The sequence below is a fragment of the Solanum stenotomum genome, chromosome 1 (assembly GCF_019186545.1).
Source record: "Solanum stenotomum isolate F172 chromosome 1, ASM1918654v1, whole genome shotgun sequence".
NCBI lineage: Eukaryota > Viridiplantae > Streptophyta > Magnoliopsida > Solanales > Solanaceae > Solanum > Solanum stenotomum.
In genome coordinates, this window is record NC_064282.1 from 23,485,494 (window position 1) to 23,497,806 (window position 12,313).

Genomic DNA, 12,313 nt, shown 5'->3' on the forward strand with positions numbered 1-12,313 from the left:
ACATGCACGGGTCATTTGGTTAATGGAACAAAACAAAGGACATGAACACACATGACTTGATTCTCTATTGATTTAACATATCTTAGGAGTAACATGGATGCTGTCAATTAAGTCAAATGGCTTATGCCCATGTTTGTCTTCTTTTGCTTATCCTTCTTACCATAAATAAATCAACCTAGTTTTCATTTTGATGTTTATTAGACAAGACTTGATCAACAAACATACGTATGGATATTAAAATGTTTTATTTGTTCTACTTTCTTTTGTTTTTTTCTCCCTTGGCTTGCTTGTGGAAAATGTTATGGGACGGGTGACAAATTCATGAAAACATGTTCCGTCTAACCCGTCAAAGTTGGACTAAAGAGTGTCAAATGACACTCCTTCTAAGGGCGGGGTGTCAAATAACACTACTTCGCCATTGTTTAGCTAGGTTAATTTTTTTAGTGTAATGTATATATGTTATATGTTGACTTCTCTTCTTTTTTTCATGTGTGTTACATTCTTATATGTAACACCCCTTTATAAAATTTTTGATTTCGCCACAGGACCTAACCATCTCAAGCTATTATTTTTTTTTGCAAGGTCATAGCATACCTATTTATATGCACATATTTAACTTTACCCGTCTATATAACTCTTTTAGAAAATGTCTTTTCACTCTCCCAACCACCCACACATAATAAATAGAAGAAGAAAAATTGTATTTTAAAAAAGGGGGCAATTTTTGTGTCTCTTGCCCCTCTCAAAGTTTTATAACTCTTGTTCTTGAACATTTTTAGCTGTCAATCTCAAACTTAGCAAATTTGATTTAGTCGCTTGTCTATTGACATTAATATAATGTCCTTCCTAATCTACAATTGCAAGAGACATAGCATGTGAAAGTTAATTAATAATTAAGGAGATGGACACAGACAATAGTCTAATCATCCCATACATCTAAGTAAAGATTAGATGAGTTCTTAAGATTCAAAAGAAATTAAATTAATCACCACGTGATGCATTTTAAGTATTTTATGTCATTTAATTAGGGGTTTTTCTTTTAAATGAGTTTGGTCTTTAAATTTTGCTCTTCAAAATCAAACTTATATCTAGCAAATGTAAGTTCTTTAATGGTATGTGACATAATTGGTTTAATCAGAAGTCTCGAATTTGAAACCTGAAATGATCTTTTTCTAGTAAAGATTTTTTTCTCATATTAATGAGTCATACACGACGTAGATATTAACTAGTCGGAATACAAAATAAATTTCGAACAACGGGTGAAATCAAAAATAAAATTATCAATGTTTTTAACGTGTTACATATCATTAATTTTAGAAAAAATGGCTAAAAGTCGCCTAAACTATGACTAAATCTGCAGTAACACACTCATACGTACTTTATGTAGAACCTAGTACCTTCTGGATATTTTTTTAAAGCATTTATTTACGTGATATAAATCTAAACTCGATTAGGAAAGAATATAATGATTCACAAAATTAAATTCTAAAATATTCAATTGGTATATCCGTGGAAAAATTGAAGTACATGCAAATTAAAGAGAATATTTTCATTTAAAGGACTGACAATAATTAAACTACTTTGTATTTTTGCATATTTATAAAAGTGATTATAGCTTGTTGGTCCCAATAAATACTATTGGTCTGTCTTAGGAGTAGGTAAAGAGTAACATCAAATAAATCTAACAACAATATTGAGACAAAAGGTTGGATGAATGAAAGTGCACATATCAGAGTTGTCTCTTTGCTAATCATTCCAAAATTACTCTCTTTCATCTTTCTTTTTCTTCACATTGATTAATTGTACGGGAAAAGTTGACATTGATTTTGTTATTGAGATTTTAGAGTCTCAAAAAATAAACAAAAAGATAATTGTATGTCAAATATTGTCGGTTAATAAAGTACTTCTTCCGATTCAATATGTGTCATAGTTTGATTGGACATAAAGTTTTTAAAAAATACTAAGGACTTTACAGTGTTTCATCTAATGTTATAGGCAATTCTATTGTATATATAGGCACCATAAATAGGAAGAGAAAAGGAGCGACGTATAAATTGAAGTTCAATAGATAAAATAAAGAATATTTTCAATTTAAAAAACAATATTTAAAAGAATTGAATTTCAATATTTAGAGTGTTAGGACCGAAGTGTCATGCAGAATCTAGCAAAACAAACCTCGATAGACAAAGAGTAAGAAGATGAACGAGAACTATATCAAAAGACACCTATATAAATATGAAAGTATAAAATATATAGATAAATAACCTCAGAATACAAAGAAGTTCATTCAAGTGATAACATATCTTTGTAGGATGGAAACAAAGAGTAAGAAGATGAACATAGAGTTCTAAACTTTTTCTTACAAGAAAAAAGACTTAGCCAAATATAAAGACTTTCTGTTTTCCTTTTTTTTTTTTTTAAATATATATATTTATGATAAGAAACTCAAAGCAATACCCAATCTAGATTTTTTTTTTTTTAATCCTTAGTATATATATATATATGTTATATGATTCTCGTTTTTTAAATATGTGTAAGTCATTTTCGTCATATAAAAATGAAGAAAACAAGATGGATGAAGATGACTTGACGGCAGAATCAACAAAGAGATATTATGGGAAACCGACCATCTCTCCGTAACCCAAATGCTCCAATCGTGTGTGGGTCCATAATAAGTGGACTAAAGGATCGGTCGTATTATTTCTGTTAAATTAGATTTTAGACCTAATTCATGTCATAAAATCTAACTCAAAAGAAGAAGGATTGCTCGAGTCTTATAAAGATTTCACTCATCTCATTAATCATCATCAATATGAGACTTTTGACATTTTTTAACAATTTTTTTGTCTCATATTAATTACTCATCCACCTTATTATAAATAGCAATCTTAATTAGTAATTTATAAAATTGATTAATTTCTTACTCGTTTTACTCTTTTTTAAAATGTAAACAAATTTATAACGTTTAAAAAAAGGTATAAATTATGAAAATTAATTTTTAATTTATTTCTTAAAGGCATATAAAAAGAACAGAGTACGTGACCCACGTGCAAAATGCAAATCGACAATTTTTAATTTGTTGGTTGGTCCCGCGAGAAAACACTAGCACACTACAAAATACCAACAACCCCTTTGGATCTGTTTTTTCGTTTTTATATATATAGCTCAATTTTAAAATGATTATAATTTTAGAAAATAAAAGAATTCTACAGAAATTTGGTATAAGAATAAACTGATCTCTCTAAATTTTTTATCTTGAAACTTCAGACCGTCAGATGTAGTAAAAAAAGTCATAGAACCTATTTGGATAGACTTAAAATTTATAACGTTTTAGCTTATATAAGTTAAAAATTATGCTATTTTAACCTAAAACAAGTTAATTCAAACAAACTCTCAGTTATAATATATTGGTATAGTAAAAACCGTTCAGTCGATCAATGACACCGCTTTCATAGGGTCTCCTTCTCCATGTCCCAATTCTCTACCTAGTAGGCGTATGTTTACAATAATTTTCGATCTAAAACCAATCAACCTCAAGCCCAATACTAGACTTTAGGTATGTAATGTTGTTCAAGTATTGTTAGGTAAATAATTGCATGGAATAACGATGAGATTTCATCTTCAATCGAAGAACACAACTTTATGATCAACCTCTGAAAAATAAAAAGACTTCAAGGTCTTCTTTTTACACAACTTTATGATCATCCACTTATATGTTTTTCAAACTAATAAGTGATAGTTTTGGTATGAAACTCACACTCTCAATAATTTAGGTATGAAACTAAAAAAAAGTGTTTTTGATATTTATCTCTTTTTTTTTATGTTATTTTCTTGATTTAGCTGGAAAAATAAATAAAGTTTGATCAATTTTAATTTACTTTGTATTAAACTCTATTTTTATATATTTAATTGTTATCATAAACACATTCATTAAGATCAAATCAAGCATTTAACAAAAAAAATACTATTATACAATTCTCACATTACTAATCCGCACATCATGATTTCCTATATTATAAACATGCATAACAATACACGTATCATTAATTGATAAGTATATAACTTATTTTAAACCAACTTTCGAATCATGACCCTAAATTCTATATGTCCTTTTCTTCTTCTCTCTTTAGCCATCCGATCTTAAATTATAAAAAAGACTTTATTCTTATGACCCAAAAGTAGGGTCAAAAGAAGAATAAACGTTCGTGGTGTTGTCGTGCGTATTTCTTATTCATCTTTAATTAGAAGTCTCACATTTAAGTTTCTCTAAATACAAAATTATTTTTATTAAAAAACGCCTTGCCTTTTGATGTAAAATTTTTTAATACGAATTTAAATTTAATCGTGCTTCAATATGAATATATCAGACCACACCGAATAGAAAAAAAAAATAGGGTCAAAAGAACAAAGTTGATGTCATGACCAATAACATTCTTTGTTTTAACATGTCCATCATTATATTCCTTTCCTCTCCCTTTCCTCATTTTCCCCTTTTTTTTCACTTTATTATACTTTTAGGCTGTCTTTTTATATAGAAAATTTTAATTTTATAATCCAATTTTACTTGTGGAGTTGGTAACTATGTAGATGCCTTGAAATAGCAGCTTTGGATCCAGAATTTTGGGTGGACGGCAGGACCCAAATATCAGCAATTAAGCAAAACGAATAATTTATTTACTATACAAATTTGACCATACATTAGGGCCATTTGTGCAAATGTCCCAATTTGGGGTGTTCTTAATTTTTGTCACTTAGATTAATTTTTTCCTTAGTAAAAAATAAGTGATTAAAAATATTTTTAATATTAAAATAATAAATGATTATTTATGAGATATAAATTTATATAGTTCCATTTGATATGCTAATTTTCGTTTGTATATTTCGTTATTTTTTTATTAATTATACAAATTGGATTTACAATAACATATTATATAAAATTATGTGTATTGTATACAAATTATTAATATAGATAAATAAATAATTATGTATAATTATTAAAATTATACAAATTTGTAATAGGTATTGTGGGTGATAATATACCGAAAAAAATAAAAAACATATAAAACCAAACATCGAAAATGAAAGTTTATATATACCCAAACATATAGATATGTACAATATAATAATAAAATTATTAAATAAAAAAATATATACAAATACCTAAGATTTTTCATAGCAAATTAAGAAAAAGTTGATTGAAACACGTTTAGGTGGTTATGTGGAATTGAGATGCCCCAATTAAGAGGAGAAAGAGATCATTGAAACTTCAAATTTGATATTGTTAAGAGACTTTAGGAAGAAAAAAATGTGAGTGGAGAGAGGAGAAATAAATTGTGATTTGTATAAAAAGTATATAAATTAGATAAGAATTTCTTTTATTTCCGATACAAATCACTTTAGTGAGTCCTGAATTTAATATCAAATTTCATTAATTTATAGCGATAATAAAATTATAGTTAAATTGAATAATACATTGATAATTTTTGTCAATTTGTGGAATTTTTCTTAAAATATATAAATATAAATACCTAAAATATAAGAGATAAAATTTAAACATTAATCTATTTGAGGAATAATTCGCGCAAAAACTTGCATAAATTAATGATTGAAAATGGGTCCACTAGATGAAGATGTACGGCTTCACAAAATGAGCATGCATTTGTTAGCTAAATGTTTATTGTTTAATTAGAATTTGTTACGGCTCATTTATTATTTATTGTATTTATTTAATTACATTTAATTAGAATTTGTTAGCTAAAAATATTTTTTACTCCTAATTTCATTTGGTTTGTTAGTATTGTAATTAGTATTGTCTTATTACATATTTTTAATAATTTAAAGATATGTGTACATAAATTTTATGTCGAAGTAAAAAATAATAATTTACTATAGATGAATAATATTTGAATGAAATTATTTTTTTCCAGTTGCACATGAAATACATCTATATCTAAAATGAGATGAAAATTTTAGAACGATGACTTTGAAGCTACGTACCCCTAGATATCTAGGTACTATTATAAGTTTATTTTCCTCGATTTTGATACATTAATTACAAAATCATTAATAAGAGTTATTCAGTTATATTATTTTATGTATCTTTGCAACATTTTCTTCTAAAATATTCCTTCGTTCATATTTACTTATTAACTTTATATTAAGAATAAATGTTTATTTTTTTAGTCAAGTTTAGAAATTTAAAAAATAATTTATTATTTTATACTTATTTTTATCTTTGTTACTAATGCTTTAATTATTTCCAATTCATTTTCACTACATAGTAGTAGTACTTTTTATGTCGTGATACTTTTTTTTTTTAATCCGTCATAAGAAGAATATCACATTTTTATAATTAAAATAATTTAATTTGAAGTTTCCCCTTTCATCTTTAGTAGTGTTTTAGACTATTAATTTTGTTTTTTTTTAAAGTCAAGTGATACCACATAAATTGAAACAAAAAAATAAAAAAATAATAATGGTGATATAATAAAATTATCATTTTATTTATTATTTTTAAAAAATTGCACTAATGAAACACTGAACGGAAACAATATTTAAAAATAATAATAATCAGTGTCTTTTGGTTTTTCCAAACTGTTTTATTTTCTGGTCTAAAATAATACAATACTAATTATATTGGATGGAACAATTCTTATATTGGAGCAGAAAGAGTAATTTAATAAAAATAATACTCTAAAATTTCATATTTGTAAAACGTTAAATTACACTAATATAGTAAATAATTAACATTGTTTATGGATATATTTTACTATTATTATTAGTATTATTATAAACTAAAAAAGACAAAAAAGATGCCTAACGTAACTTGCAGCCCCGAAATTTCCGATCACACACATTAAAACAGCACCCTTCTGACAAAATCAGTTATATATGTAATAATTAATTCTCATCATTACCCTTTTCGCTAATACTCCTCCGTCTCATATTAATTGTCATATTATTAAAAATAATTATTTTAAATTAATATTTATAAATTATAATTTAAAATTTTAAAGTTGAGTGATTGGGTGGTGGATCTCTCGTGTGGAAAATATGAGATTGAAATGAACTTATCGTGCATGACTTAATTAGTGTAGTTTACATTTTTTGTAATTTATGGATTATGCACAATAAAGTGCTCACCCAAAGAGCAGAAGTGAAGGCTTACACGTAGGATAGAAATTATTGGTTTTCCTGAGATTTCAAAAAAAAAAGTGTCATCTTTTTGTAACAAATTAAATATAATAGTGTATTATATAATAAAATGGAGGGAGTAAAATATTATTTTTTAAGATCTAATATTGAATACTATTCCATCCGTTTATTTTTACTTGTCACTTTGACTTGACACATCTATTAAAAAAATAATTATTGATATAAGTATTTTACCACATTATTAGTATTGAGTTTATGAAAAATGATATGAAGAATAATATTAAATGCTAAGGATAAAATATGAAATTCTTTTTCATCTTTTTTTGATATATCAGAAAGTGACAAGTAAAAATAAACATAAGTGATAAATAAAAGTGAATAAAGAAAATAATTATTAATAAAGATAATAGGATAAAATAGTCATATAATAAATATAAACGAATAGAGATTAAAAGTTCGTAAAAAGAAAAAGTGGATAACTAATATAGAACGGAACCGAAAGAGTGCTACTAATTCCCCAATATTACACACAAAAAAGGCAAGGGTAGTGTGCGATTTTCTCTCTCAAAACCCTCCAATGAATTTCTAGTGAGAGAAAGAGAAAGAGAAAGAGAAAGAGGAAACCTCCGATTACATAAACACTGCGGCCTTGTTGGCCTCAAATCGGAGCAATGAAAGTATCTAATGGAAACTGTAGTTGTGCAGTGGAAAGAGACGATAGTAATACTACTACAACTAGTAGTGTCAACGATAGTAATACTACGACTGGTAGTGTCAGTATTAGTGGTGATGACGGCGCCGGAGAAGTGGGTGGAAGGGTGGTGGCAGTGGTGGGAGTGAAGTTAGATTCCAGAAGTAAAGAGTTGCTCACTTGGGCTTTGGTTAAGGTTGCTCAGACTGGAGATCATGTAGTGGCTGTACATGTTATCGATCCAAATTCTGGTAAAATTATGCCAGAAGTTGAATAGTTTTTGTGTTTTTTTTGCTGTTTATGTTAATGGGTGTTCTTCATTGTTGTCATTCTTGTATTTGGTTAGGGGCTTTCTTCCATATTTTCATTTTTTACTGTTTATGTTGTGTGTACACGCAGTGGAAGGGTTTTTGATGGTTTGATAGTTTGGAAATTGCTGAGTTTTTTTCACAATTTCCTGCGGATAAGATAACCCTACTGTTATTTGAGTAATGGGTATTAGGAGTATGTGTTTCTGTCTTATTTTAGTCGTTGATTTGATGAGTAATAGTTATGGTAATTTCTGTTCTTTGATTTTGCTTTCGCAATTTGTTTCACTTTTCTCTGTTAATTTTTGGTTTTCTGCTCTGGGTATTATGCACTTGTCTCATTTTCACACACAACGGCTCATTTGATGATGTAATAGTTGACAGTTTTGTGTGTAATTTCTTCACTGTTTGTTTTCTTCTTCTAGTGTTTGGATTATTTATACATTTTCTGGGTTTCATTAGTGATGAATAATGTGCAAAGTCGAGGAATTTTTTGGATCTATCATGTGTGAACTAGACATCATGTAGGAGGACTTTCTCATTTAACTCGCAGTGGTTGATTTCATGGTGTTTTCTTTCACACTTTTTTTGTTCAGTTTTAATGTGCTCTCATTTGTTTTATTTTGATGTTGTTGAAGATAAATCAGAACCTCTTTCACTGGTGAAGTCATTTGACTTGATGCTGGCTGCTTATGAGGGCTTCTGCAATTTAAAGCAGGTTTATTCACAAAACTCCTTCTCTTCGGATGGCTTTATTGAGTTTACTATCTGTAGAGCAGAACAGGAAATAGGATGAAAAGGAAATAAGTGAAAATCCCTGCCAGCCAGATATCCGAAGAACTGAAACCTTAGTTGTTTTGAGGGCCTGAATGATCTTTTTTTCTTTTTCAAGAGAAGTACTGACTCCTTGGTTCTGCATCAGGATTTTGATTTCTCAAATGATTGTTTGGTTTCCTTGCACCAAAATTGTGTAGGAGAATTGTAGCAGTCCTTATATTAGTTATTTTATCACTTATGCTGTATGCGAGCATTTGGATTTTGGAGGTGAATTCATAATTTATTGAGGACTGGGATTTCTAATTCACAATTTTTGTGGTATGTTAGTGGATCACTTCTTTCTTGTGGAATTTCTTAAATTTAGATCCAAATTTGTATAGTTACAGTAAACTTGATTTTTGATTTGCATATTTCCTTTTTCTGTTTGTCTGCTGCCTAGTTAGAGGAGCCAAGTCCATTTTTTTAAAAACTGGATTTGGATGAACTTTGTTTAGGTGCATTTGAAGCTTAAAGTCTGTCGAGGATCACCAGTTCGTAAAGTTCTTGCTCGCGAGGCGAAATTGGAAAGTGCTATAAATTTGATTATTGGGACTTCAGGCAGTCATCATGCCATTCGGTCATCAGTGTCACTTGCAAAATACTGTGCTAGGAAAGTGACAAAGAGCATCTCTGTTATTGCCGTTGACAATGGCAAGATTGTTTATCAAAGGGAAGCTAGTGCTTCGGATGGAGATGAATCTAGTGACTCAGATGTGCCCAAATCAAGATTCAAGAGGAGGAAGACACTGAACAAAAGTCCTCTGAGCTTAATGCCTAAGAAAGCTGTGGAAGAAAACTCTTGTACAACAGAGAACAATTACATGGCTTTGGTGCCTGTTAAGCCTATTGAAGTCCGGGAGTCAAAGTCTCGCTGGACACTGCTTCGACGAGTCTTTCTTCAGAACATAGTGGCACCTGATAAATTTCCCGCGAAAAGGTCCTCTGTGATGCATTGGGTTTGGAAACGACCAAGTCGGCAATCTTTTGCAGCTATCTACCCTGATCATAAACAGAGTGTATCTGACAAGGATGAGCCTCATCGTACAAACTTGGATGAAAGGAAGGGGGCAATTATTCCTGTCGGAAGTGATGCTTATCCAATTTCAAATGAATGCTTTATTGTCCTTCCTGAGGAACTGGAGGGCCTTACTGAAAGGTACTCATCAATGTGCAGATTGTTCAATTACCAGGAGCTTTGTTCAGCAACATCTGATTTCCTGCCAGGTAAGTCCCCACCTTTATGAACTTTGCAATTATGAGCATAACTTCTTCACTTTTCACTAAATGTATCTATATTTGTAGAGAATTTGATTGGAAAAGGAGGCAGCAGTAAGGTTTACAAAGGGTGCCTTCCAGATGGCAAGCAACTGGCTGTGAAAATATTGAAGCCATCAGAAGCTGTGGCACAGCAATTCCGTTCAGAGATAGAGATACTCACAACTCTGCATCACAAGCACATTATATCACTGATTGGGTTTTGTTTAGAGGAGAACAACCTTTTACTGGTTTATGATCTGTTATCCAGAGGAAGCTTAGAAGAGAATCTCCATGGTACCTATAACTAGATATTTGCTGCTTGTTTTTGGAGGCTTAAGCTATTTTTCCTGATTTGCTGTACTGACAACAATGTAAACTGCTAGGTTCCAAAAAGGATGAAAATTCATTTAGCTGGGCAGATAGATACAAGGTTTCTTTGGGTGTTGCTGAGGCACTGGACCACCTACACAATGCAGCTGATGGGCCCATAATCCACAGGGATGTGAAATCTTCAAACATTCTCCTGTCCGATGATTCTGAGCCACAGGTTGTTTATTCTTCTTCCTTAAAGTTGCGTCTTTCTGTGAATAACTAGTATTAATTGCTGTTTTGCATCCAGCTTTCAGATTTTGGACTTGCAACACCGGCCTCAAGCTGTTCAAATCATTTAGATAGCATTGATGTTGCTGGAACATTTGGGTAACTTATTTTTTCATTTTGAGTTCAAATAAAATTTGTCTACATCACTTCATCAACAAAAAAAAGCCTTTGTCAGTTCATAACTGATATTATATTGCAGCTACTTGGCTCCTGAGTACTTTATGCATGGAAAGATAACTGAAAAGATTGATGTGTATGCATTTGGTGTTGTTCTCCTTGAGCTTTTGTCTGGTAAAAAGCCAATTGATAATGGCAACGGGAAAGGTCAGGAAAGCTTAGTCATGTGGGTAAGTTGTCGTCTTTACAAATTGTGAGCAAAATATCTTTTTTTCTTCCAGCTGCATTTTAGATTGAGCCTTTCAAATTGTTGATAACGATTTTCAGGCGAAACAAGTTCTTAAGGGTGGGAACACGAAGGAGTTGCTAGATCCGAGCTTGATTGACACTTATGATCATGATCAATTTGAGAGAATGGTCTCGGCGGCATCACTGTGCATCAGACGAGCTCCTGGAATTAGACCTCAAATTGACATCGTGAGTGAACTTTGTCAGCCACTCAAGTTGAGGTTATTTTGTACTAAATCTGTTGCCACCTTGCATTAATGGTATTCAATTTTATTTAAAAAACAGGTGGTAAAACTCCTTCAAGGTGAGGCTGAAACAATGAAGTGGGCAATGGAAGAAGACAAAGCTTCAGAAGAAGTAGATGCTGTCGATGGTGAACAACCACCCTCAAACATACAATCCTTTATTAACCTCGCATTGCTGAATTTGGAGGATGAGTCCTCACTTTCATGTACCAGCACGGGACCAACCATTTCCGTGGAGGATTATTTGCAAGGGAGATTTAGTCGCTCTTCAAGTTTTGACTAACCATTCCTATGATAGATGTCTATGGCTATATCAAGTAACCCTTTTTCTGTAAATACCGAGCTTTCCTTCTTGATTGATTGCCCCCATCACTGGGTCCTGGTACGAGAGGTTTGCAGCCATTGACCTCCTCCTTTGCCTAGCCTGGGCTGATTTTTTCTTCAACTATCTCCTTTTTCCACAGCTTCTTTTTGGGGTGTATTAACAAATGCTGCCAAGAGTATGAGCAAATGATTAGTAGATTGTCACAGGTGAGTTATTGTAAATCAAATCCAAAGTTGAGTTGTAATTAAACATCTGAGTTCATATGTAGTTGTAAGAAAATAACTTTAGTTGTCAATAGAGAGGTTTAACCATTTCTGGAAATTCTACTCTTTGACCTGTTGTTGCAACCTTAATTTTAGTTTGCAGAGAAGTGTTTATTACTCTTGCTAATATTGCATGTCTTCTGTTTTTTTTTTCGTGAGTCGCAGCTTATTTAAGTATTTTATATAATCTACAAGCTTAGAAACTGTTGATCATTTTTTGCCATGTACATATTCACCAGTTTCCATAT

The 12,313-nt window shown here is 30.7% G+C and overlaps 1 protein-coding gene across 1 annotated transcript; it reads left to right on the forward strand.

The window, feature by feature from the left end:
- The first annotated feature begins 7,695 nt into the window (after positions 1-7,695).
- LOC125871571 (protein kinase STUNTED-like) lies at positions 7,696-12,187 on the forward strand. Its single transcript, XM_049552200.1, has 9 exons — positions 7,696-8,097; positions 8,793-8,872; positions 9,426-10,194; positions 10,273-10,521; positions 10,611-10,774; positions 10,847-10,926; positions 11,027-11,174; positions 11,272-11,421; positions 11,518-12,187. The coding sequence occupies exons 1-9, from the start codon at positions 7,827-7,829 to the stop codon at positions 11,758-11,760; spliced, it is 2,154 nt and encodes a 717-aa protein (XP_049408157.1). The 5' UTR covers positions 7,696-7,826; the 3' UTR covers positions 11,761-12,187.
- Positions 12,188-12,313: the final 126 nt, after the last annotated feature.